The sequence below is a fragment of the Eumetopias jubatus genome, unplaced genomic scaffold (genome assembly GCF_037043125.1).
Source record: "Eumetopias jubatus isolate StellerSeaLion01/CBP00866 unplaced genomic scaffold, mEumJub1_p1.0 scaffold_4, whole genome shotgun sequence".
NCBI classification, from domain to species: domain Eukaryota; kingdom Metazoa; phylum Chordata; class Mammalia; order Carnivora; family Otariidae; genus Eumetopias; species Eumetopias jubatus.
In genome coordinates this window covers 138,300,389-138,326,333 of record NW_028274810.1, presented here as the reverse complement: position 1 = coordinate 138,326,333, position 25,945 = coordinate 138,300,389, and the positions used below count along the sequence as shown (strand labels likewise).

Here is a 25,945-nt window from a genome sequence, read left to right as displayed (position 1 = left end):
TACCATCACTTTATAAATGAAGAAACGGAGGTTCAGAAAGAGGCCAAAATCCACACAGGAACCAAGGGAAGAACCGGGTTTTGAACCCAGACAGTGTGACTCTAATTTTAATGCTCTATACCGAAAACTAAACGGTTAAACTGTCCTGGGTCTTAATCTGAGGAAATGAAGTGACCAGGAACCCAGACTGCACTGAAGACAGATTATAGTTACCCTTTCAACTGTGCTATACTGGGTGCTCTAGAAGCCATAAATGTTCAACTAATTTTGAATCATGAAGACTCATGTTGCTAGCCAGGCTTTAATATAAATGAGTCTATGAGCCATGAACCCAAACCTACCCATCCTCCAAGCAAACATCATACACTGCAATCCTAGAAGATACCTTCAAACTATGTCAATGTCTTTGTTCCTCCCTGTCTCTGTTCTGTCCACCCCCAACCCTGCTCTTCTTTAAGGGAGGTAAAAAGGGCAAGGAAAAAAAGGATAATTAGCTTTAAAAGCTTCCTACATCATTTGAAAACTTTTATAACCACCACACTTTTCTTAGAACTACTTATTGAAAGGGAGCTGGAAAACCTTCTGGAGAGTCAATATCAATCTAGAGGTCCACCTCTAAAAATGACATCATTAGAGCTTTCCTCATTTTCTGCAGCAGGTCGAAACCTGAGATTATATCAGATGCACATAACCTTTTCAAAACACACTGATATGACTAGGGCTCACTTGGGTTACAAGAAGTTGTGGGGGAAAGGGATGTATTTGCAAGGGACCAGGACAGGGGCTAGGGTGAGATGAGAGAGGCAACTGCCTCAAATGCAAAATTTGAGGAGGTGTCAAAAAGATAACATTTTAATGCAACATTTTAAAAGATCAAAATTAGTGGAAAATAATCCATGTTGAACACAGCATAATCTTAAAGATAGGATCTGCTTCTGCACATGTATTATTATTTATTTTTGTATGACTTGATCCCACTCTCCTCACTCAAGTCCCAACCCTGCTGGGCAGGTGGGAGGCAGAGGGTGAAGGAGTAGGGGAGAGAATGGCAAGATGGGGCGTTCGTGCTTTAAAAAAGTTCTAAGGTTCTAGGATTCATTTTTACAATTGTCATAAATTAAGATCTGAAAGCCATTTGAAACATTACTACTACTAATCAATAACTTAGACGTGTGGAGTGGTTTGGAGTTTTAAAAAAATATTTTCCTATTCTGAGTCACTTCATTGGAAGAAAAACAGTAGCACGAGGAACTGGGATTTGAAGACAGAATTAGGAGTAGACCAGAAGACAAAATGGTAGAGAACGTAAAGATTGGGGGTACACAAGAGGGGATTTTGAACTGTTAAACATACTTTTTGTCCAGGTAACTTTTTGTTTATTAACTAGAATTACAACTTATAAAATAATTAAATAGGGGATGACGCATCTGGATCTTTTGGTGACACAGAGAACAGTGCTTGGCACAGAGAAGACACTCAGTATTGATTGAATGAATGAAAGATACTTTGTCTCACTGAATCAGGCATATTATATGTAGTTAAACAAAATCTATTTTCTCCCTTATTCACCACACTCTCTCATCACACTTTCTGAGATTCTCAAATACTAAAATTTTTATTTTACAAAGAGCAAAAACTGTTCTTCTCCATGTCTGAGAAGAATATGAGAGAACACTGAGAAGAGAATGAAACTATAACAGCTCCTAATTTTTCTCTACTTTGTCCTACCTGCAATCTGTTTGCTACATGATACCAGAATGATCTTTTCAAAAACATAAATCATGGGCTCCTGGGTGGCTCAGCTGGTTAAACGTCCAGCTCGACTTCTGCTCAGATCATGATCTCAGGGTCGTGAGATGGAGCCCTGCCTCGGCTCCCCACTCAGCGGGGAGTCTGCTTGAGATTCTTTCTCTCTGCCCCTCTCCCTGCTCATGCTCTCTCTCTCAAATAAATAAATCTTAAAAAAATAAATATATAAATCACATTATGTCATCGCCAATATTAAATATGCTAATGGCTTCTCCTGGCAATCAGAACAAATTCCAAAGTTCTTAGCCTGGCCCACAAGGTCCTACATGATCAGAACTCTGCTTACTTCTCAGATCGCATCCTGCCACTTCTGTCCTTGTTTATTTTGTTCTAACCACATTGGCCTCCTTTTTGTCACCCCAACATGCCAAATTCATTTCTGCCTCAGGGCAGTTGCCCATACCTTCCCAGATGCGTGGCTGATTTCTTATTCAATTCTTGTTTAGGGTGGCCCTTCCTGGTCACTGTCTGTAATATAACTCCCCGCCATCCTCCAACAAGTCATCCTGTTGTATTGTCTTTAAAAAATCATTACTATTGGAAATTATCCTGTCTGTTCATTCATGTGCTGTTTCTCTACCCCATGAGGTTGTCGGTTACACGGAGGCAGGACTTCCATCTGGAGCCCTCCAAATTGCCAATGCCCAGCATGGGGTCTGGCACACTGGCAGTCAGAGCTATCTGCTGGGATGATATGCTACACGATGGACAGTGAGTTATTTTTCAGGCTGGGTCATTGTCAGAGAGAAGGTAGCAGGCCACATGAATGTTAAATGGGACTTCAGTGATAACAATCTAAAATCTAAACCTAAAACAGCATCTGAATGTGGGAGAAGAAGGGAGACAAATCCCAGATCTCATTTAGTTCAGGCTAGATGTCAGGTCATCTCTGGACACTTTTGAGCACAAATGTCAACCCCTTCTCTTCTTTTCCCATCACCTTGACCAAATAGCTGCTTTATTTCAATTCTCTCTCTGCTGATGTATTAAACTAGGTCTGAAGTTTAAAAACTGAAGAACTGAGAGAATTGTACAGGAGACTATGATAAACTGACCACTTTCTTGCCATGTGTCTATGAAACTTGCTGCTTAGCAATAATCTAAGTGTTCCATTAAAATGACAAAAGGCATTTTATTCTTTAGCCTAAACATATTCCAAAGCACATCTTGGAAGGAAGGAAGGAAGGAAGGAAGGAAGGAAGGAACGAACGAACGAACGAACGAACGAAGAAAAAGGAGGGAGATGGGAAAGGAAAGGAAGGGAAGGGAAGGAAAAGGGAAGGAAAAAAAAAGGAGAGCAAAGAGTCTGTGAAAAAAGCCCCCAAGGAACAATTTCAAACCTTAAATTTTGCAGCATATACCACAGAGTAAGGAAGACATAAGACTTGAAACTGAGGATTTATGGACTCTAAAATGTTAGTTCTTCATTAAAAAATAAACTAAAATCAGGGTACCTGGGTGGTGCAGTTGGTTAAGCCTCTAACTCTTGGTTTCAACTCAGGTCATGATCTCTTAGGTGAGACTGAGCCCCACATGGGGCTCCACGCTCAATGTGGAGTCTGCTTAAGACTTTCTCTCCCTTTCCCTCTGCCCCTCCCCCTGCTCTCTCTCTCAAATAAATAAATAAATCTTAAAAAAAATACACTAAAATTTAAAAATAAAAATGCCTAGTTTCTCAAACCAAGTGAGTTAGAGAATTTCAGCCAGCTTCCCTTTAATACTTTAAAGAATGCCTCTGATCTTCCTTAAAAGGAAAATTTCCCTTGAAAGAAATTTTCTTTCACCAGCATATTAACTTTGAAATCAGCCTTGTTTGTTGTTTGTACTTCCTTTTACTTTATGTTTTTCAAATGAAAAATATAACACAAAGTATGATGCCATGGCAATTAGATTTTTACAGAAAAATAAAGGCGGCTATGTGTTGAAAGAATCAGAAGATCACCATTTTACAAAATTGATGAAATAATTTATTTGGTCGCTGATGGGCAGTGTGACAAAGTACCACTCCCCAGGTTATCTGTTAATTTCCAAGAGAAAAGTGGACAACTAAGATGGAGAGATGTGGAGGCTTCTCTCCTAACTGAGTTAAAACAGCATCACTGAGAGGGGCAGCTGGGTGGCTTAGTCAGTTAAGTGTCCAACTCTTGATTTTGGCTCAGGTCATGATCTCAGGGTCATGGGGTCAGCCCCACAACCCCTGCATGGATACCAAGTTGTATCCACGCTCAGTTCCAACTCTGTTTGTCCCTCTCCCTCTGCTCCTCCCCTGGCTCGCAGGCACTCTCTCTCTCTCTCTTAAATGAATAAAAAATAAATAAAATCTTTAAAAAAAAATAGCATCACTGAAAGTGTGGCAAGCTGGCATTTGTGCTTCCTGATGAGCTGTAATAGGAAGTAATGAGTAATTCTATATAGTCCCACCACCATGTTCAAGTCAATCTAACTGAGCCTTTAGACTTAACTTCTGGTTTAAAGAAAAACCATAGAGAATGAATGAGTAAATTAAAACGTATCATAAAGAAATACTGAGAAAAATTCAGGAATATGGGATAGTATACAAAAATAATTGGTCCGGTTTCTTAAAAACCTCAAGAAAAAAAATTGGAAGATTGATCTAAATTAAAAGGGACTATTATGTCTTAAAAACTAAAATGCCTATAAAATTTTGGGTAGAACAATTGAGGAAATTTGAATGTAAAAGGAATCTGAGAGAATTACTGTTAATCTTAGTCATGATAATGTTATAGAATACTACATAATTATTGTATGTAATATTTATATTTTATTTATATTATATACAAATATATATTACATTTATAACATAATGAAAATCTCATTGGGTTATGGAGTTTAGTAGAGACAGTACTTACATTACAGAGCTAATCCACAAAGGAGTCAGATCAGAACCCAGGTAGCCTGTCTCTGGAGTCTGACTTCTTTCCTATAGGCTCATGTAGCTATACACAAGAAGCTTCCCTCTGGCTAAGAAAGCAACCCCCACCCCCAACTGCTATCAAAATGGTTTCTTTCATATCACCATGACATCTGCTTGTTGTAGCTAATGACATCCAAATTCTCACTCCACTCCAATGCTAAACTAGCACTATGAAGCAAGAAAGTGGCCAAATTTCTCTTGTTCCCTAGAGTACAGAGAATATGCTGTCATCCGATGTTCTTAGTCAGAACAATTTTGCAGTAGAATGTTTCTGTTCAAAGACCTATTCTGACCCATCAGCTATTTATTGGTATATATAACAATCAATATACAAGCTTTAGGACATTACCTTTGGTCTTGGGAGCATTGGGCTGAAATCTACAGAAATTAAGGGACTAATATTAGTTCATGTAATCATTTGACAAGGATTTATTAAGAGCCTACTGTGTACCAAGTGCTGTTTTAAATCCTAAGGACAGAGCAGTGAAAAAGACAGACAAAATCCTTGCTCTCTTGAAGTTTGTATCCTAGTACTAGGGTTGGCCAGCTTTTTCTATAAAGGGCCATATAGTAAATAGATTGGTGGGTCATAAGGTTTCTGGTACAACTACTCAACTCTGCCTTTTTATTGGGAAAGCAGCCATATACAACATATAAATGAATGAGTGTAGCTGTGTTCAATAAAAACTTTATTTACAAAAAGAGATTGCCATTCAAATTTGACCTGTGGGTCATAGTTCACTGAGACCTCTCCGAATGGGCCATCAAACACTTTTTCCAGACCTTGTGAGAAAGTTAATTACCATGGTATTTTCTTTGGATGACCCATTAGCAAATTTATTTTACTACCATTTTAACCAGGCCAAGGTTAAATATTTATTCAGCTCTTCTCTCTTCAAGTTAAAGAGATCCAATGACTCAACTTTGAGAGCTGCCCTTTCAAATATATTTCTGTCTAGAGATTGATGCTCATTGATTAAACTATTCCTGAACTGGCTTAAATTTGCAAGTGTACAATTGAAGTCCAAACAACAGGTGTGATAGTTCGTGACCTCTGAGAGGCAGATGATAAAATGAGATTAGATATGCAAGACATTTATTAGGGGGAATGCCTGTAAGGGAAAATTGGGAAGAAGACAGAGTTGTCTAGGAGTACCTTTTGACTAGGATGCAGGTTTAATCACAGGGAAGGAAAGGAGACTGAGTGAAAAGTCTTAGCCTCCAGGGCAGTTGTGAGAAAGTTCAGCAAGGCTAAAGGAGAGCCCTTAGCCAAAGTCATGTGTCAGTGGAGTCCAAGAGTTCCCAGGAGCAGATCTAAGTATCGCTACCACAATGTGTCACTGGCCTGAAGTGGCCACTGGGAATTGTGCCCTCTGCACCAACACAGTGATGGATTTCAGAGCACAGCAGCTGGGGCCATTGCTCAATGAAACCCCCATGGTAGGAGACTGGAAAGATACATTTTTACGGCTATACGAAAAGACTCCACAGCTAATTAATTTGATGGAAAGTTAACAAAGAAATGGTGTAGGCAAGTTTTACCTTATTAATTCAATTAAGATAACTGAGGATAAGGATTGTTTTACTTATGGTTGTATTCTATACCGTACCTTTTAAAATCTCTTGCATCAAGGAGATACCCAAAATATACCTTTTAAAATTTAGTTAAATCCCATTCCTTACACAATGGTTCCTATATAATTGGAAATTAGAGGAAATTTAGCCTAAGTGTCTAAGGAACTGCCCCATAGCTACACAGCCAGCAAGTGGCATGGACAACACCGGATTCCGGGATCACCTGAGACGATGTGTAGGTATGTGGTAACATGACAACAGTTGGTGCTGCCATCAGCACAACAGCAATGGCAGCAGTGTCTTTATCATCTATAGAAAACATTCAGTTGTTACTATTAGGTTCACATTACTTTTGTTTTGTCTGATTTCCATCTTACCCTCTGCTTGGACCCATTTAGTGTCTAGAATCTTAAAGAGAGAAAGGAATCCTGAGAAAGGCAGAATACAGAGAGAGCCAGTACAGAAAGCATGTAGACTCTGATGCCAGACTTCCTGGGGTCAAATCTTTGCTCTAACATTTACTATTAGTTGTTTCACCCAGGGCAAGTTGCTTCTGCTCTCTAGATTTCAGTTTTCACATCTTTAAATGAAGGATGGTGACAGTACCTACCCCCTAAGATTTTTATTAAATTATTAAATAGCTAATATTTGTAAAATTGCTTAGAACAGAGCTGCACACCAATTCTTAGAGGTGAATTTTAAGGTAGTTGGTCCATTAGTGTGCCTCTAATCAAAACTGGCCTGTGGTAGAAGCCAGAAGTGGACTTACATGACAGGAAGGGACATGAATAATGTCTGAAACTAACCCTTTCATAGTGCACACTCAGAAAGAGGAACTGGAAGTAAAGGAGATGTTGGCACAAACTGATAACAGAGTGAGAAAAACACTGCAAGTGAGACTAAGGAGGAAGGCACGGGCATGGGGCTGGCGCCTGACTCTCACCGCCTTGGCTGGCAGGGTTATTTAGATGTGCTCATTATCTGTTTCTTTTCTGATTATGACACTTATTGAACACACAAGTATTTTTAAATGGCATTGCTGTAAAAATGTTTCTGCCACCTTTTGTTAAGTTCAAGTCTAGAAGGTCTAGAGAGAGGACCAGAAAGCAATAAATTACTTATCTTTATAATATCATCATGTAAAAGTTAGAACATGAAAATATATTGCCACACCACTGTTGTTAAGTTCCTAAAATAACCGAGAACCTGAAGTCAGTTTAGGAAAAGCAACACATACCTATGTGAAACAAAGTAAGATTAATATGGTAGCAAAAACCTAGGATGAGTAGGCTTGCATAGCACAAAAGGATCTACTGGTACTTTTTTTATAAAAATACTTAATATACAAGAATAGAGTGCATTTTAAGTTAAGGAATAATTTAGGATTCATTTTGTAACTTGTTCCTGCATATCTGTATTTGAGTGCACTTGAGTGGTTATGTCTAAGTAGAACATGTTCTGTCGCAAAGGATCAACTAAACATCCCATATACACAAAGGTATATACATTTGCATGAAAATTTTTTGGAGCATCACAGCTTAACAGACAGCATAGACAGTTGGAAGACATTAAAATGAAGATGAAAAGAACACCCAGGATTTACTTCTTAAGGTAGGACATAGCTAGTCTGAGCCATTGTCTTCCTTCTCTACCTCCCTCTCATTGCAAGGTCTGATAGATTTGTGATTTTTTAGATATGTTCTATGTTTTAGCTATCTTAAAATTCTTCTTGGTGCACCCAATAAACTTTCATTGGCCTTTAAGGGCTATTTAGTTTTAGCTGTTCCCCATAGAGAGAAGGGTTTTTTTCTATGAATTTTCTCTACTATTTTCCATAAAGTACATATCTCTTAGCCTTAAGGATCCAGAACAAGTTGTTACCTCTTAAAATCTTATATAGCATGCATCTTAATGGTCTGTGGAGAACAGTATGCTAACAGTGGGGTTTCCCCTGCCGTCCCTCCCCAACTCCAATTCCTAGGTGAAAAGAGAACAAAAACAACTCAAAAGGATTTGGGGGATAGAAAAAATAAAACCCTGCCATGTAGATCATTAAAACTTATAACATAAATGCATAAAAATTTCAAATGTTCACTCAGGTGTGGTAGTATTAATTGTGTTGTTCCAGTTTTTGAATATATAGAATGCTATATAGGAGATGGTGAGTATTCTGTTCTTATAAAAACAAGAGAAAATACACATCATTTATACCACCAGAAGTCAATGTTTGCAGATCACCAAGCTTGCTTGGTATGATGATAAATGATTTAAATGAAGTCTCATACTTTTTAGTTATAATACACAGTCTTCCCTTCCCCATCACCTATGGTTATCAATGACAGTGTGCAGCAAAAAATATCTTCCAAAGCCCATGTGATTTACTGCTCCAATGTAATCCACATTTAAGTTCTTATTTAGTTTAATTATTAGCATTACTAATCAAGAGGGATAGAAAAAGAAAGAAATGAGAATGCTTCTGTCTGAGTGCCAGATTCAATTCACTAGCTGTATCAATATGGGAAAACTCCTCAAACTTTTCTGACCTGTCTGCTTTAAATGGCTTTCATAAAAATCATTTGTACCTGGGAAAGTTGTCTGTGTAATATATAATTCTCTACCCATACAAATCATTTTTCTTTATCTTTAAATATCATTATATGATCAATGATGCCATTAACAGAAATGAAATAAAATAGAAATAACATTGCATCTTATTTTTGAATTTATATTGCTAAAATATTTAAACAAATAGGCCATTAGACTGAGGTGGCTCTAATGCCTTGGTAACCTACGTAAGTAAATCAAAGCCTGAGCCAGAGTCAGTGCATTTAAATCCAGGAAAATGAAAGTTAGGAACAATCAATTACAGCCAAGGAGGCCCCCTCAAGTAAAGCAACTGCTTAGGCCATAATCAATCAAATAATTTCCTTGCTTTGCTTCTGCATCTTCTCTTTTCAAACCTTCCCCTTAGCTCCCACAGTAGACTGTTCCTAACCACTTTCAGCTAAGCACTGCTCAACTTGAGTTGATGCATGCCCAAATAAATTCTTGAAAATTTTGATGAGCCTCAGTGTATCTTTTAAAATATATTTCAGCTTTGCTTCCAGAAATCAATTACAATGAGATAAGACCCATCCTCTGGGCTTCAGAATGGCAAATGGAGTAACCAAGAGATCATCTTCAAATCAACAAAAATATTGGCATTAAACTGTAATGGTAGGTTTGTGACTGATGATTAACAGGCATTTCACTGATTTGTACTGAAAGAAATATGACTGTACATAAAGAAGCATGTCATTGTCCAGGGTGGGATGACACAGATATTACGTGGAGAAAGAGTTTTAATGGACTTCTCGTTGTAAAATCACGCTGAATAAAAAAATCTACACATTGCTGATCAGTTCATTTGGGTTTTCCTGCCTGTCTACTGACTGTACCAAACCTCTGCAGGTGCCCTTGTGGCCAGTGTATTACCAGAGACGAAGCAGGACAGGTAAAAACTGCACATCAAAGGCACCAATTTGACCCAAACGGCTATTTTGTTTGACACATATCATATCACAGTTGGTAGCTGCAGTGTTTATTTGAATTTCAATGCTGATTAAGCCCTTTGCCAGTCTTGTTTTTGCAAACACATACAAAGCTAAATATACCAACCCTTGTTAAATCAAAAGAAACATGCATAGCACGTCAGGCAGTCATTGTTATTACCAATAAACAAAAAATGTGTATGTTTCCCCAATCTCAGTGGCGAAATGTGCTCTGTGTTTATAGAGTAAGCTAAAGGGGGAAAAAAATCTCCATTGAGAATTTGTCGACTCTGGCCCAGGGCTGTACCTGGGTCTCAACATCTGTCAGCTTTCTGGTCTGCTCTGCGGTCTGAGAGAGGAGGCTGGTTCCTATCTCGAGCATGGTGGCCGTGTGGTTCTGAACTGCATTCTGCTGTATCTGGGCCATCTCTGACTTCATATTTTCCACAATGTAGTTCTCAATCTGCAGGAGATAAAGGACAAAACATACTACATTATAAGCAAAGTCTCTCAGAGCATGTGATATTTACAATGACAAAACAAGACACAGCTGGCAAATCAGCCATCTGGCAGGGATCCTCTGCATTTCTGGGAGCTGGGGAAATGGGAGCCGAGCACACAGGAACTCAGTTGCTAACAAACTCCTAATAGACTGATACATATATATAATCATCACAACCATAATGAAAATTTGTACTTGGATAGTGCTTTCTTATTTTCTACAACTCCTTCAACCCTCACAGCAAAGATGTGAGTTAGGCACAGATGGCCTCATTGTTTTTTGTGGGTTTTTTTGCTTGTTTGTTTGTTTTTATTTGTAGCTGAGGAAACAGAATCAAAGGTCAATGATGAGCCCACGGTCACCCAGCAAGAATGCAGCAGTGTTCACACGATAATTTAAATCTAAATTTTGGTTCTCTGGTCTTTTCATTATAGCATACTGCCCACTAATCTCTGAGAAAAATTCAGCCTCCTGCTTTCATTCTGTAATGAAAAGTAAAAGACCATGCTGGGTTAGGGGAATTATACAAGGAGTGGAAGGAGGGCATATGCCCAAAACACAAGCTTTTAAGGGAATAGTAAAGTACAGGCAACAGTATACGAAATGAGCTACAGAGCCACAGAGCCAGCTAAAACCATTCTCAGCGCTCCTTTGAAAGATCAAAAATAAATAAATAAATAAATAAATAAATAAATAAATAAATAAAATAAACAAATAAAAAGGCACTGAAAGTATAACCTATACAGCAGCATTTGCCCTCCTCGCCTTGGGTAACATTTAGTCCTCTATGGTGCCATCTTAGAGAATACTATGGTTGTAAAATAAATTGTACCATGGAGGCCAGGAGGAATTATTAAGTGACTCACTAGGAGGGAGGCTGCTAGGCACTGGAGAGAATAAAGCCAAGCATAAGCACTGCTTGAAAAATACAGAAGAAGCCTTCACCTCCCCGTCAGTGCACTTAATTCTCCCCCACCACCGTGTGGTGACTACATTTTATTACCCAATTACACATATGGGGAAATTGCATCCCAGAGAAGTCAGGTCCAAGGCCACACACCACAAAAACAGCCAGACTTGGATTTGAGTACTAAAGTCCTTAACTTTCATACCAACACTCTTAACCACTGATAACTCTGCCAAGTTGTGCTTCACAAACCAGGTTCCAAATCATTAACAGCTACGTGATTTTTACTGATTTAGTGGACCATAATACATCCACTATTTTATAATCCATAGTAACATTATTGTCATGTAATAAATATAGTCTAAAGCCAAATTCCCCTTTGTGAAACTTTGACAGCTCACTTTCTAACACCATCTCTTGCTTATTTCTATTTATCAAACATAAATCTGCCCCAAGTGAAAGAAAATGAAAGGTTAGCATCAAACTCATATTGTTATTTTATTTATTTTTTTAAGAATTTATTTATTTGACAGAGAGAGACACAGCGAGAGAGGGAACACAAGCAGGGGGAGCGGGAGAGGGAGAAGCAGGCTTCCCATGAAGCAAGGAGCCCGATGCGGGCCTCGATCCCAGGACCCTGGGATCATGACCTGAGCCGAAGGCAGACGCCACCCAGGCGCCCCTCAAACTCATATTGTTATTCATAAATTCTGACTACATCCCTGGTCAATATAAAGTAACTCCCCTTCATTCTTTATTCCGAAATTAGAAGTAGAGGGGGAAAAGATCAACCTACAAATAAAAACAAATACAACATAGGTTAAGAATAAATATCTAGAAATTATCTTGACAAAACACAAGGTCTCTAACTTGGCTTTATTCCAATTGCACAAACATATTTAAATAACGATAGAAAGGTAATGGAAAGGGGGGTAGGTCAGAGCAGCAGACATCTGCATCATGTTTTCCCTTTCCTCATAGCATCTTTTAACTTTCTTTTGGGAAGTTATGAATGGGTGTATTTTCAAAAATGGCAGGTGAATCTCCATCATGGAGGTGATACCCGCCACAGATAGCTGACATTTTTCAATTGTCTATGTGGTAGGCATTGAACTGAGTGCTTTCTTTTTATAACAGTACTTAAACCTTATAATAAGTTTATGTGGTAGGTATTGTTAGAGCTGCTTTACAAGTAAGACTATTGAGGCCTAGAAAATCCACAGCAATTTCCCCAAGAGAAACAATAAGAACCCCAATGCCAAACTCCACATTCTCAATCTCTAATCTATTCAACTTAGCACTATTTAATTACTCTGTGCATTTTATTGTGTAGCTCCTCAACCTTGTGTATCTATCAAAACTATATGAGAAGCATTTTAAAAATGCAGATGAAGGTACGGCACACCAGAACTCTGAATCAGAATTTTCAAGGTTATATACTAGACAACAATAAATTTTAACAGCTTCCCAATGTAATTCTGATTTAGGCAAAGACCAGTGCTTCTCAAAGTGTGGTCCACAGAATAACTGCCTATATGAGTCCTGTTTGTGAACAGTCTGTCATGAAATGAAGAAACTGTGCCAGAATGCAAATTATCTACATCACTAAGCACACTGTTACTACAAATATAGTGTGTGTGTAGGAACAAGACTCTCTCAATGAAGAAAGTGATGCTCTAATGCTTTAATTTATGTTCTGGAGCAAGCTTCTTACCTTGTTTGCAAAATGACAACAATTTCCTTGAGTACCAGTGATTTAGACCACCAAATTTATTCAATGTCATATTCCCTGCTTACCAAGAAACTTCAAATAACAACTCGGTTTCCCATGTAGATTTGTCTAGTGAGAGAGAATTCACTAATCAGTGAGCTCCAATACAGATCTGCTTGATAATTATACAACACTTTTTAAAAGTAGGTTCTATGCCCAATGTGGGGCTTGAACTCACAACCCAAAATTCAAGAGATGCATGCTCTACCAAATGAGCCAGCTAGGCACCCCTATACATCAACTTCTTCTGCAGTTGGTTACTGGGAGTTATTTCCCAGAGGTTAACTTGCTCTGGGTGTAATATAATCATATGTTTCAGTCTCCATAAAGGAGGACACCCTCTGGCATAGAGTTACTACATCAAGGTTCAGCTGCTTTGTGATTCTTTCTTTGTTAGCTCCTATCTATTCTGTATTATTATGGTTTTTCTTAACTGTAAAAGTTAACACCAGCAAAGCAAAGTAACTGCTTTATGTAGGCGTTCATCACTAAGAGCCTCCCAATTCTGCTGACCCTGTTGCAGCAATATAGTAGGTCTCCAACCTATACTAAAATTCTTATTTGGGCTGCCATGATTAGTAACATATATATAACTCGAGTTTATTTTTTAATAAAGCGGGGTTGCTCTCTCTAGGAGTAACTGCCTTTTAATGCAAAAGATAATGGCACATTTAAGAAGCAAAAACCAGATGTAGTTGATTTAAAGGCTGAGGAGGGAGACAGAAGTCAATATATAATGTGAGATTAATAAGGAGGGCTACTTTCATCTTATCTCTAAACATTCCTATGTAGATGTAGAACTGTGAAACACATCTTGATGTGTCATATCAGCCAGGTTCAGGAAAAATTTGTAACAAATTCAATTGTCCTCATATATTCCCTACCCTTTTTGAAAAATATGTTTGCAGAATATGATGGCTACTTCAAGTTTTAATATTTTAGAAACATCTAAGATGTCAATTTTAAGCTTAGAAGTTGCTGACCACAGATCTGAGACATTATAAAGCAGGAGACTCCCAACTGGAAGTATCAAATTATTGACTGTACTGCCACTCTCAGTGTCTGACTCCAGATAAAGTGCTGTCCAAAAGACCAGCAAGAGAACGTAGGATGCCATTTGAAATGAGATAATGAACAATGAATGATGTTTAAAGCAAAGAAATAATTTTAAATTTGTAAAGTGATTTAGTGTTTACAAAAAGCTTTCATACACATTGACTAGATTCTTACACCTTAACCCTACATGGGGAGTATTCACTCTATTATATGGTTTAAGAGATGGAGCAGAGCCTTAGGTGATGATAGAGATGAAAGAAAGGACTCAACTCTACCTTCTGATGTTCCACTAGCTTCTGATTTGGGGGAACTGCTCTATTATTGGACTGGTTGGCTGGTTGATTGGTTGATTAATGAATGACTGGTTTCCTTTTTAGCCAGTTCACTGAGAATTAATTTACACATTCCTTTGAGAAAAACATACATCATTAGAGGGTGATTACTTTATTCTGCTTCACCATATTGGAGGCCAAGTTAATTTGAAGGGAGGTGAGAGGCTCTAGAGCCAGTTATATGGAAAGTTCACTTTACTAGCACTTTTAATGCAATGGATCATTAAAAATCCTTTCATCAATTCCTACCTTTTTTGCTTAGTATGCAATTTATAACATATTTGTTTTCTTCTACCCATTCTATTTCTTGCAACCTATTCTAAAATATAACAAAGAGAACAACAACAGCACGCTAAGCCTCTATTAAGGTTAGGTAAATACCTGACTGATTTCCTTGTAACAGTCTAGGCACTGCATTGTTTCCTCGTTTCACTGATAAGGAAACAGGCTCAGGGAAGTTAATGTAAACTGTCTATGATCACACAATGAGTGGGTGAAAGAGCTGGTATGTTGCTTTGAAAGAAGCTAGATGGCCCTGCAGGTTATGCTCCATTCTAAAGGACAGTCACTCATTAAGCACAAGCACACTACCACTAATGTCATAGACAAATTCCGGTAACACATAATATTCATGCAGGAAATACATAAAATGAAGGCTACAGAACAGATGAGCAGAAACTTGTTTAAAGACAGATAATTTTTCATTTTTTTATTTTAATCATTTTCATACAGATTGATGGCTATAACATCCTGGGAAATGTTATAGGTGATAAGAAAGCAAATATACAGTCAACTATGTGACAAGTTGCGTTATTAAGTAGAGAAAAAATATTTTTAAGAAGTCAAGATTATCAGTCATTTTGCAGTTCACTCATAAATCACTTGCCCATGTCTTTTGCCCAATGACTAATATCATTTTCCATGATGAGACAGAGTTTTGAGAGAGTTTTCTTACTGGGCCTTCAAAATTCTTGCTGTTTTGTGTTCATGAGAAACAAAATCTGTGTGATATTATGACATGTCTTGCATATGAAATGCATTCTCTATCATTTCACTTCAAAGGCTCTCTTAAACAATAGCATATCTTAAAGCACAAAAAATAGAATTTCTCCATGTAATTCTTAAGAAAAAAACATTTTAAAGCCCTATAAAAATTGACAAAGGCATTGTTCACTTAAAATATGTTGCAGATTAAGTGGACTCTCATTGAATGTTGGTGCATATGGTATTACTCAGTTATGGCAAAACAACCGTGAAATAAAGTAAAAGGGTAAATATGGAAAAGCAATAAAAAGGTAAAATAACACAAAAAAATGCCTTAAATGATAGTTTTATCTAATATCATTGTTTCATAAATCAGTGGCAATACTTAAAATGCAACTACATTTAGGTTTATGGTTTTATAAAAAAAAGATGGCTTAGGCCAAATATATTATTTGCAAGAATTTCTATTATTAGATCTACCAATATACTGCTTCTTTTGCCAAATAGCAAAGTAAAATTGTCTTTTTAGACAACAGACCTATTTAGCTGACATTTGAAATAGTTTCTGTACTGATATGCATGACATGAATCCCATTTCTCATTTTGGTATCTGAAGGAGCACTTACTATTTATGGAAGAAAGAAAACCATTAGAATAAGCAAGCTGGAAGAGACATTAAATATTATGAGCTCCCAAAATCTCATTTTATAGATGTGGTGACTGAGGTTCAGGGAAGTTATAGAAAGCAAGGTGAAACAACTAATTAGTGTCAGAAGTCAGGCTGTGTTCACTCAATGTGTGGGAAACTCAGACTTATATCATCAAGCTGAGCCAACAACAATGGTTGCCAGTATTGTTGGCCCACCCTGCATTTCCCTATCCCTTGTTTCCTGCTACTTGCTTCACTTCTACAGGCTCCTGGTTTGAGGCCCCCCTTCTATAATACCAATTCATGCTCCATCAGTTTTTGGGGTGTTGATCAGCTTTCTGGACTCTATACTTATGTCCCAGCATGATGTCCACCAGCTAGCAGCTCCTCAGTCACCGAGCCTCAGCATCCCCCTGATTTTATTCTTTCTATGCATCGCCTCACAAGTGGCAAAAACCAGAGCCAGACTCTAAAATTAGTTCAGGCTTATTAACCCTGCATGATATCAATTTAGTCCTAGCAAATATATGGTAAATGCATCCTGTGTACTAAGCCTGGTGCCAGCTATTACGTGTACAAAGAGTTGAGTATTGCAGGAAATAGATATGTATAGATGAATCATTTCAATAGAGTTGGTAAATACTCTGATGGCATTTACCTCTGACTACATTTCTTCCTGTAAATATTATTTCGGTTTGATAGGGAGAAGCTCTCAGCTATTGACAATAATGTGAGGGGACGTTTGTTATATCACCTCCAACAGAATTATAGCAATACCCCCACTGAGGCACAGAGAGAAGCTAAGCTATCAAGGGCATGCCAGACTATCCCATATGAACAAATTCTGTAATAATTTTTCTTGGTTACGATTCTTTTAAGACCACATTTTTGTGGCTACTGAAAGTGGTCAGTCAATGTACAACCCAGAGTTGGGTAAAGACCCAGGAAAATCATTCTCTCTTCACATAAATGAATGAGATGTTTCCTATGCCAAAATATACTTTACTAGGCTGGCACGTCTCTTTTATACTCACCTTCACTTATTCACCTGACACCCAAAAAAATTCAGAGTCATGAAATTTTAAAACATAAGTGTCTGCTTAATTTTTCCTTTTACATGTTTTTCCCTCCTTTACATGTTTTTAAAGGCAGATGGTATATAAAAAGCACACTCAGGCAGGAGTCAGGTTATCCGGATTTTAATCCAGGTACTATTGTTGATTTACTCCATGAACTTGGGCAAGTTACTTAAACAATTTGGATTTCAGATCTTCATCTATGAAATGAAGGTCTGAATTAGATTATTTCTAATGCTTGAAGCTCTCAAATTACTTGATTTAAAATTTCCCTTTTAAAGTATTACGGTATGAAAGATTTCAATTTACTATAGAAAATTGAAATATGGATGTAAATATCTATGTCTATAACATATATAATACATAATCCTTAATGGCAATTAGGAAAAAATGGTACAGGAACACTATATAAAAGCCTTGGATCAAGTTTCCATAGCAAGCACATTTGTTTTAAGATAAAAGCCTAGAATTTCTGGTTTCCTTAATTCCTAGGCACCATTCTGTCCAAAATATATTCTTTGTTTTTCACCAACACGTCCTGGCTTTCTTCCTATGTTTCTTATATTAATGAATGGCACCACTATCACCTACCCATTCATCCAAGCCACAGGGAGTCATCTTTTCTATTCTTTGCCTTCATTTTCAACATTAAGTCAACACAGTCAGACTGTGTTGCTTCTATCTCCTGAAGAGTACCTAGGTCCATCCCTCTCCCTGCTTCCCTTTCCCCACATCTCTTTATTCTCATGGGCACTGACTTAGCTCAGACTCTTGTCATTTTTCTTCTGGATTTGTTTTGGCCCTATAACTGCTCTCCTGACTCCAGATATCCTCCAGTCCATCATCCATGGCATAACCAGAGGGATCTATCTAAAACATAAATTTGTCCTCATCATGCCACTGCCTTAAACTTGACTTTCAGTGTCTTCCACTACCTGCAGATAAAGTCACAATTCCTTAATCAGCATAGAAGAATCTTTATGATCTGGATTTGGCCTCCCTCTCGCTACTTGTACTCTATGCTCCAGTCACACCAAATTATTTTTCCAAACACACCTTATTTTCTTTTGCTTCCATGCCTTTGCACAAGGCTTTGCTCTGATTGGAATGTTCCTTTTCTACCTCATCTTCCCTTTTCATGGGCTAGGTCTTGTTTTTCAAACTAAGTTCAAGTTTTTCCTCCTCAAGGAAACTTTTCATGACTCTCCTCTTTGTAATATCCTTCCTTTCTACTTCTTTTTTTAAAAATATTAATTTATTTATTTTAGAGAGAGAAAGAGAGAGAGAGCACACAGTGCAGAGGAACAGAGGAAGAGAATCCCAAGCAGACTCCCCACTGAGCATGCAGTCCATTGTGGGGCTCAATCTCACAACCCCAAGATCATGACCTGAGCCGAAATCAAGAGTCAGATGCTTGGCCGACTGAGCAATCTGGATGCCCCCTTCCTTTGTACTTCTAGAGCAACCTGTGCCTCTTTTATTTCATAACAGCATTGTCTTCAGTACACCACAAGCTCCTTGAGGGCAAACAACTGTTCATCTTGGTATCACTTAATGCCTGGCACTAAGCAAATAAGTTAAGTTAGAGTAAAATTTAAAAAAAAAATTTTTAGGTAAGTTCTATACCCAAAATGGGGCTTGAACTCACCGCCCTGAGATCAAGAGTCACATACTCTACTGACTGAGCCAGCCAGGTGCCCCTCGTAAATTTATTTTATTTTTTAAAGATTTTATTTGAGATAGAGTGAGAGAGTGAGAGTTCACAGAGGGGGAGAGAGAAGCAGACTCCCTGCTGAGCAGAGAGCCTGATGTGGGGCTGGATCCCAGGACCCTGAGATCATGACCTAAGCCGAAGGCAGATGCGTTATTAACAGACTGAGCCACCCAGGTACCCTGCTCCTCATAAATTTAAATAAATTCAAATAATGCATGAATCAATGAACTGGTATATGAAAATACTAACAGCTTCCAATTGTGAGCTTAGCCTAGTTATATTTGTTTCTGAAAGTACAAAATATCACATAACCAATTATTGATGATGCCTTTCTGAATGTTAACGGGATCGATGTGAAGATGCAAAAGTAGATAGGTCTGTAGACATATATCCTCACTTACTGGACCACATAACTCCATCTTGTCTTAACTGTACCTTTCTACTTTTTTCAATCATCTTGTTATAGGTAATAATTTAAATTAAATAAAATCCAGCAAAAACACAATGAAAACTAACCACGTTTTAATCACGGAGCAAAAGAATACAACGAAAGCAAAAAGAATAAAACTTGATTCTGATAATTAAGACTATCTATAATACAAGTTTGTTACAAGTGCTAGAATGAAGGTACAAATGTCTGCCCACCTGCCTGTCTGATGGGGTAGAATGAAGGAATAAATGAATCCTCTAAATGAGGGAATCAAGGAAGTCTTCCCAGAGTCAATCCTAAATGATTATGGCAGAGAGGGCATACATTTCTTATGTCTGCCTTAACACACAAAAATGTGGCCTGAAAAACCTGGAGGATGGAGGATAAAGAGGGAGCCAGAAGGACTATGACAGCATACAAGGAGCTATGCTTGCTTAGGCATGAGGACATTCCTGACCACCTCCTGGAATGTGCTGTTCACGGAATAAATCGGTCAGAAGCAAATGCATGCCTTTGAGGCCATCAGATTTTAATATGAGATTCATTTAGTAGGCTCAGGCAGATAATTTCTTTGTACTTTACCATATTTTCAAATACACTAAGCATAAAGTTCACCCCTTTAATAACACATATAAGTGTATATGTATGTGTATGTGTGTATATTTTACTTGTACACATGTGTTTTCACACACATACATTCCCCTACTCTCGACCTATGTGTGTCAGATTCTCCGTTCATATCTTGAGGTTCTGCTCATTTCACTGTAGTTTATTTCATTAAAGGTCCATTTAAAATCACCAATGCATTACTTTCCTTTGGATGGGTTAAATTTTATGTCAAATTTAATCACTATAGATAATACCTGTTTAACAGTTATGGACAGCTCCAGTATACTGCCTAACAACCGAGAAACTTTTTTCCCAAATTCTGAATTTACACTTAGATGATAGAGAAAATGGATGAACCACAAAGCAACTTTGTACACATTGTTTTTATCTCAATTAAAAGTAAAGAAGATACTGTTTGAAACAGAAAACTGCAAACATATCTCCCTTTAATTGAATGGGATTTTTTTTGTTGTTGTTTTGTTTTAGTTTCTTGTTTATCTGGAATAAAATTATCCCCTTGCATGCTACATAAAATACATTCTGATTCACTTAAAAAAGAAAGCTTTGACATTTGAACTAGTGAGCACCCAGCAGACAGTAACCTGTGGGGAATTGATGGGGTAGAAGACTCTACAGGATAATTCTAAGACACATCTTCTGCACACTCTATTCTTTTTCTCCTATGACAAATGACAGTGATGCAAACAAGTAGCTTATGATATTCATCTTTAAGGAAAAACTCCTGCATTAAACACTGTAGGCCAGCTCATGTAATTTAAATACTTAGCAGATGATATAATAAACACAGTAACAGAAGTTTAAAACCTTATTAAGAGATATATAGATTTTTCAGGAATACCACTAGTAGGTAGAAAACTGCTGTCATTCTACTCTGGTATTTCATATGAAATTGCAAGGTATTAGCACTTAAAATCTACCTGTTCAACATTCTGACTTTTTAGGCTATTATCTTTCCATATATGCTGCTTCTTTCCTTGAAATAAAGTTGATCTATTCATCTTCTCTTCCATCATGTCTCTTAAGTTTAGGGTTGCTTTTTAAGAATTATCTGTCTTTCATCTGCTAAAACACAGCAAAACTAATGGTAAAATTATATATGTATGTAGGTGCATGTCTGTGTGTGTGTATGTGGGTGTGCATGTGTGTCTTCTCCTACAATGTGGGATTACTCAATGGAACATACAATAAGTTTGTGCAAGCATAAAACTGTCAACGTCATTGTATAATAAACATTCCAAAGTATTATGTGTGAGGTCTAACTTTTCCTGAATAATATTTGTTGAGTAGTTCTTATTTAAATTACCCTTGGTCCAAGAATTAGTAAGATTATTAGGATGGAAACAGTTATTCAAACCTAAGAAAGGGAGAGTGATTGCTAACATTTTATAAGTGATATGAAATCCCTATTTTTCCTCATTTTCATCAAAGGACTACAGACACTGGGCATTGTTTCTTCTTTCACAAAGACCACTTTGCTTGTTATGTCTCAAGTGCTATTGGAAGGGAGCCCAAATTACCATTACAGTGAATTAGTCCCTCTTAGAATTAACCACACATCATAAGAGAGAATGAAACTAAGTGTAGTAACTGGTAAAATACCTGCTCTCATTACCACATGTATTGCCAGAGGAATTTTGTAAAAAGTCCTTTTAAAGATTCACTAATCTAGTTTTGGGAGCTGTAGATCACCTCACCGTTTTCTTCCTGATTTCATCCCCATCCCCCACAAGCAATGACTACTCAAAACTTTCTATTTTTCACTAACTGAAAAAAGGCTGGTCTGATTTATGATAAAGTCTAAAATCTTGGAATCTTAGAAATATTACACATCATGAAGCTCCCACTAAGATTTAGCAGTTGTCACATTTTGACCTTCACTTTGAATTCTTTTTTTATTATGAAATAAAATGTTGCATAGATGACCTAAGCACCCCTTCTACATACACACCAGAATTAACCATTATCCTGAAATTGATATGGGCTTATACTACATAGGTATATGCACAAAATAATAAACCATACCATCTAGTATATTTTCAAGATTTACAATGTTACCTTATTGTATGGCTCCTTCAACTCTTTCATTTTAATCAACATTATGTTTTTGAGACTAAGATGTGTATTAGCAGTACAGTTTTATTATGAACTATGGGACTGAGTCAGATTTCATTTTAACTGCTAATATAATAGTCTTGTGCCCCAAGGCCTGACTTACTCTGAAGAGAGGAGTACAAACTATTTAGACCCAACACCCTGAGTTCTAAGAAGGAGCAAATTGTTTTTCAGCATCTCACAAAACCCCTAGGATTTCTTCTCTAAGGGGCAGAAGGAAAGCTGTGTGATGAATCTTGCCCCGTTTATAGAATATATCTCAAGAATCTGTACAAATAATTTTTATCTTTAGCAAATAGTTATTTCCCAGAGAGAGCAATTAGGGGGTTGAGAAAGAAAGAGAAACAAGACAAGTTACCAGAACTAAAAATTAATTCTATAGTCCTTTTCAAACATAAATTACTACATTAAAATTTTAAAATAACCATGACCACAATTATCAAGGCAGTCCTCACAACTTCCTAGGTATGCTCCCATTGAATAGATTGTATAGTCTAGATTTTAAGGCACAAAGTGACTAAAAAGTACCAGTTTTCCATGGCTTAAAAAAAAAAAACAAAAACCAACAAAACAAAACAAAAATCCAAAAACCTTTCTGCTCAACACAGTAAGCAGTATACAAAATGATATATTTACTTGATATGTTCTCAATTATGATAAATGTATTCAGACACATTTGTATGCATTGGAAAAAGAAACACTGAACAGTGCCTGTCTGGCTGATGGGAATACAGGTGAATTTTATTTTCTTCTTGAAATGGCTGATATTTTCCACTTCCTTTAAAAACAATGAGAATTTAATTTTATATTCTGAGAAAAAAATAAGGAAAGAAAGACAAAAATATGCTTAGAATGCATTCACTCTGTGGGAAACTTCTAAACACCTGGCAATTCAGTAGTGGTGTGGTCAGAGCAAACCTGGAAAACATGGACTGTGATCCATAGACATGCTCCATTGGTTCCACTGGTTTATCTCCTCTAGCCCTGTCCCTTATGAGACCTTTATGAGAACTAAAGAAAGAAATAAACTAGAGAAAACAAAAGAGCAGAAATACCTCAGGTAGTCTCTTTTTTTTTTTTTTAAAGATTTTATTTATTTATTGGAGAGAGAGAGAATGAGAGATAGAGAGCACGAGAGGGAAGAGGGTCAGAGGGAGAAGCAGACTCCCTGTTCCCGATGTGGGACTCAATCCTGGGACTCCAGGATCATGACCTGAGCCGAAGGCAGTTGCTCAACCAACTGAGCCAGCCAGGCACCCTCAGGTAGTCTCTTCTGATGGGAAAGGTTTTGTGGAAAGCCTATAACACTAGCCATTATCTACTGAGCACTTCCTATGTGTCAGTCAGCTAATGAACCAAGGCCTTTATGTACTTTCCTTAAATTCCTCACAGCAGTCCTTTGAAATAGATATTGTTGCCATCTCATACTGATAAAATGGTAGAAGTGCTGAGAAATTAAATAATGTGATCAGGGTCACAGAGCCCAAGTGCTGCAGCTGGTATTAAAACTTCAGTCTGTCTGAAGCACAGGTCCATTCTCTTTCCACTAAATTCTGCCTCAGCATCTTGGTTAGTGCGAGGATCCCAAAGAGCCATTTCCTGCCCAAATCTGTCCAGCTGAAGTATTTTGTTTGGCTAACCCATCATTTCAAGTACAGTTTCAAGTCTTCAGCCAGGATGGGTAAAACTCCTGGTCCTTTTAGCTATTAATGTAAGCTGTCTTGATCCTAAAGGCATTGCCACCAGTTGGTGGCGGGGGAGGGAAGAGGGGAGAAGGCACCTAACATTTGCTTATCACCTTCCAATGGTTAAAAACAAACAAACAAAAAACAACCAAACAAAAAACTCTTCATTCACTCCCTTTTTTTTTAAAATGTTAACTTTTTTTTTAAAGATTTATTTATTTATTTGAGAGAGAGAATGAGAGAGAGAGAATGAGAGATAGAGAGCACTAGAGGGAAGAGGGTCAGAGGGAGAAATAGACTCCCTGCTGAACAGGGAGCCCGATGTGGGACTCGATCCCAGGACTCCAGGATCATGACCTGAGCCGAAGGCAGTTGCTTAACCAACTGAGCCACCCAGGCACCCCTTGTTCTCCCTTTTTAAATACAGTGAAAAATCCCTTTCACCACTATCATGCTTAGAAATATTGACAGAATGATTGGGTCAATATGTAGTGGGCCCTTTCAGGCCTTCCTAAACTGAGCATAAAGTAATTATTTTATATGACAAGGTGACTTATTCTTTCTTCAGCTCATGATGATATGCTATTTATGGCTTCATTAATTATCCTTGCTGAAAAGTATTTTCTTTCATTTACTCAACCAAAACAGAGATACCATCTTCATATGGCATATGGATTAGTATCATGCTTGTTCTCCTGTTCATTACACCATTATCCTTTCAAACAAACATAAACGTCAAGTGAATACTTATTCTAATGGTTATATACACACTCTGAAAACTTATTCTCATAGAGCGTACTCTAACATTATGACGTAAAAAAAAGCTCACCAACAAAATTTTATCAATAATCTTCAAACAAACCTTTTTTTCCTTTTTGAAATAAATGTTTTCTAGGTTACTAAATTAAAACACACTGAACTATATCTAAATTGAAACTGCTAAACTGAAATAATTTTTGCTCAAATATTTTAGGTTGTCAAAAGTTGTACTTACAGCTAAATATACTTACCTAAATTTTGCAGATACATATATTTATACAGAATATTGAATTGGAATACATGAATACATATATACATATACCTATATCCGCATCCATATCCATACATACATATGTGATAAAATAGTAGACTAAATGTTTCCCCTTGAAAATTCCATGTTTTATCAAGTCAGTGTAAGATTACAGAATACTAGATCAGATAATGACAAAGACATACAGGGACACACACAGATGTGAGAGTGTAATTATGTATGTTTATATAACATATACATTTATATATTTTCTTATATGGGATGAGCACAGTTTAGTAAACATCTACTGAGACACATTTATATGTTTTCTATAGTAACAGGTCTTGTGCCATGGAGATATAAAGATGTAAAAGATACAGTTCTTGCCTAGTCCCTGTCTTAGTGAGAAAGCCAAGTATATTAATAGACAACATCATTACAATGTGGGAACTGTTAGAATAGAAATAGCCTGCATAAGATTGTGAAGCAAATACCCCAAATTTATGAAACCATGACAATTTTATTCCATATGCTCATAGAGAAAAACTAAAGAGTTTGGTATGTCCTCTCAGTTAACTCAACATGACTGAGCACAAACATAACTTGGAGAAAGCACATACTTACCAGCTTCTTATCTGTCCTGATATGCATTCCCACTCAGGGCTGGTTGCTCTCAGCATTCAGTTTCATCATGACCTTTTTTATGTTAAAATTATATCAACATTATTGTTTTCAGGAAACCATGAAGCCCAAACTTTATATATCCTAGGATCTCACCTGAGGCTTTTACATTTTTGACTTCTTAAAGCCAAGGATGCTCATGCCACAGCATGAGATATGTTACATTTAAGAAGTAAGGTGTTTGTTGGACAGTCACCATCATATCAGGAAATCACACATTTGGTTTCTCACAACTTTTTCATCTGTAAAAAATGGGGAGTTACAGAGGACAGATAATTTTCCTCAAAATGCACAGTTAAATAGAGCTCACTGCAGAGCCAGAATTCTCACCCACCTTGCCTGAACCTAGAGTCTATGATTGTGCTACCACACTCCATGCCCAACAGCCCAGTTGTAAGAAACTCTCAGGGCAAATGCTAAGATTTGCTATGGTCTACTTAATTTCTTTCAAAGCTGGAGAAAGGTCTCAAGTGAACCCATACATAGGTGGGCAGAATCTTGCGGGATTCTGGGCTGTCTTTAGAGTAGCATTGTGGAGGGCTCCGAGAATTAGTCATC

General features: G+C 37.3%; 1 protein-coding gene across 2 annotated transcripts in view; it reads right to left on the bottom strand.

Moving 5' to 3' along the window:
• The window catches only part of ANGPT1 (angiopoietin 1), a 241,237-nt gene that overhangs the window by 83,660 nt on the left and 131,632 nt on the right, over nt 1–25,945 (bottom strand). For both annotated transcript variants that reach the window (XM_088023101.1, XM_028110588.2), the window contains exon 2: nt 10,157–10,312. In XM_088023101.1, coding sequence (XP_087879227.1) covers nt 10,157–10,312 — 156 coding nt within the window. The remainder of the gene's footprint in view (nt 1–10,156; nt 10,313–25,945) is intronic.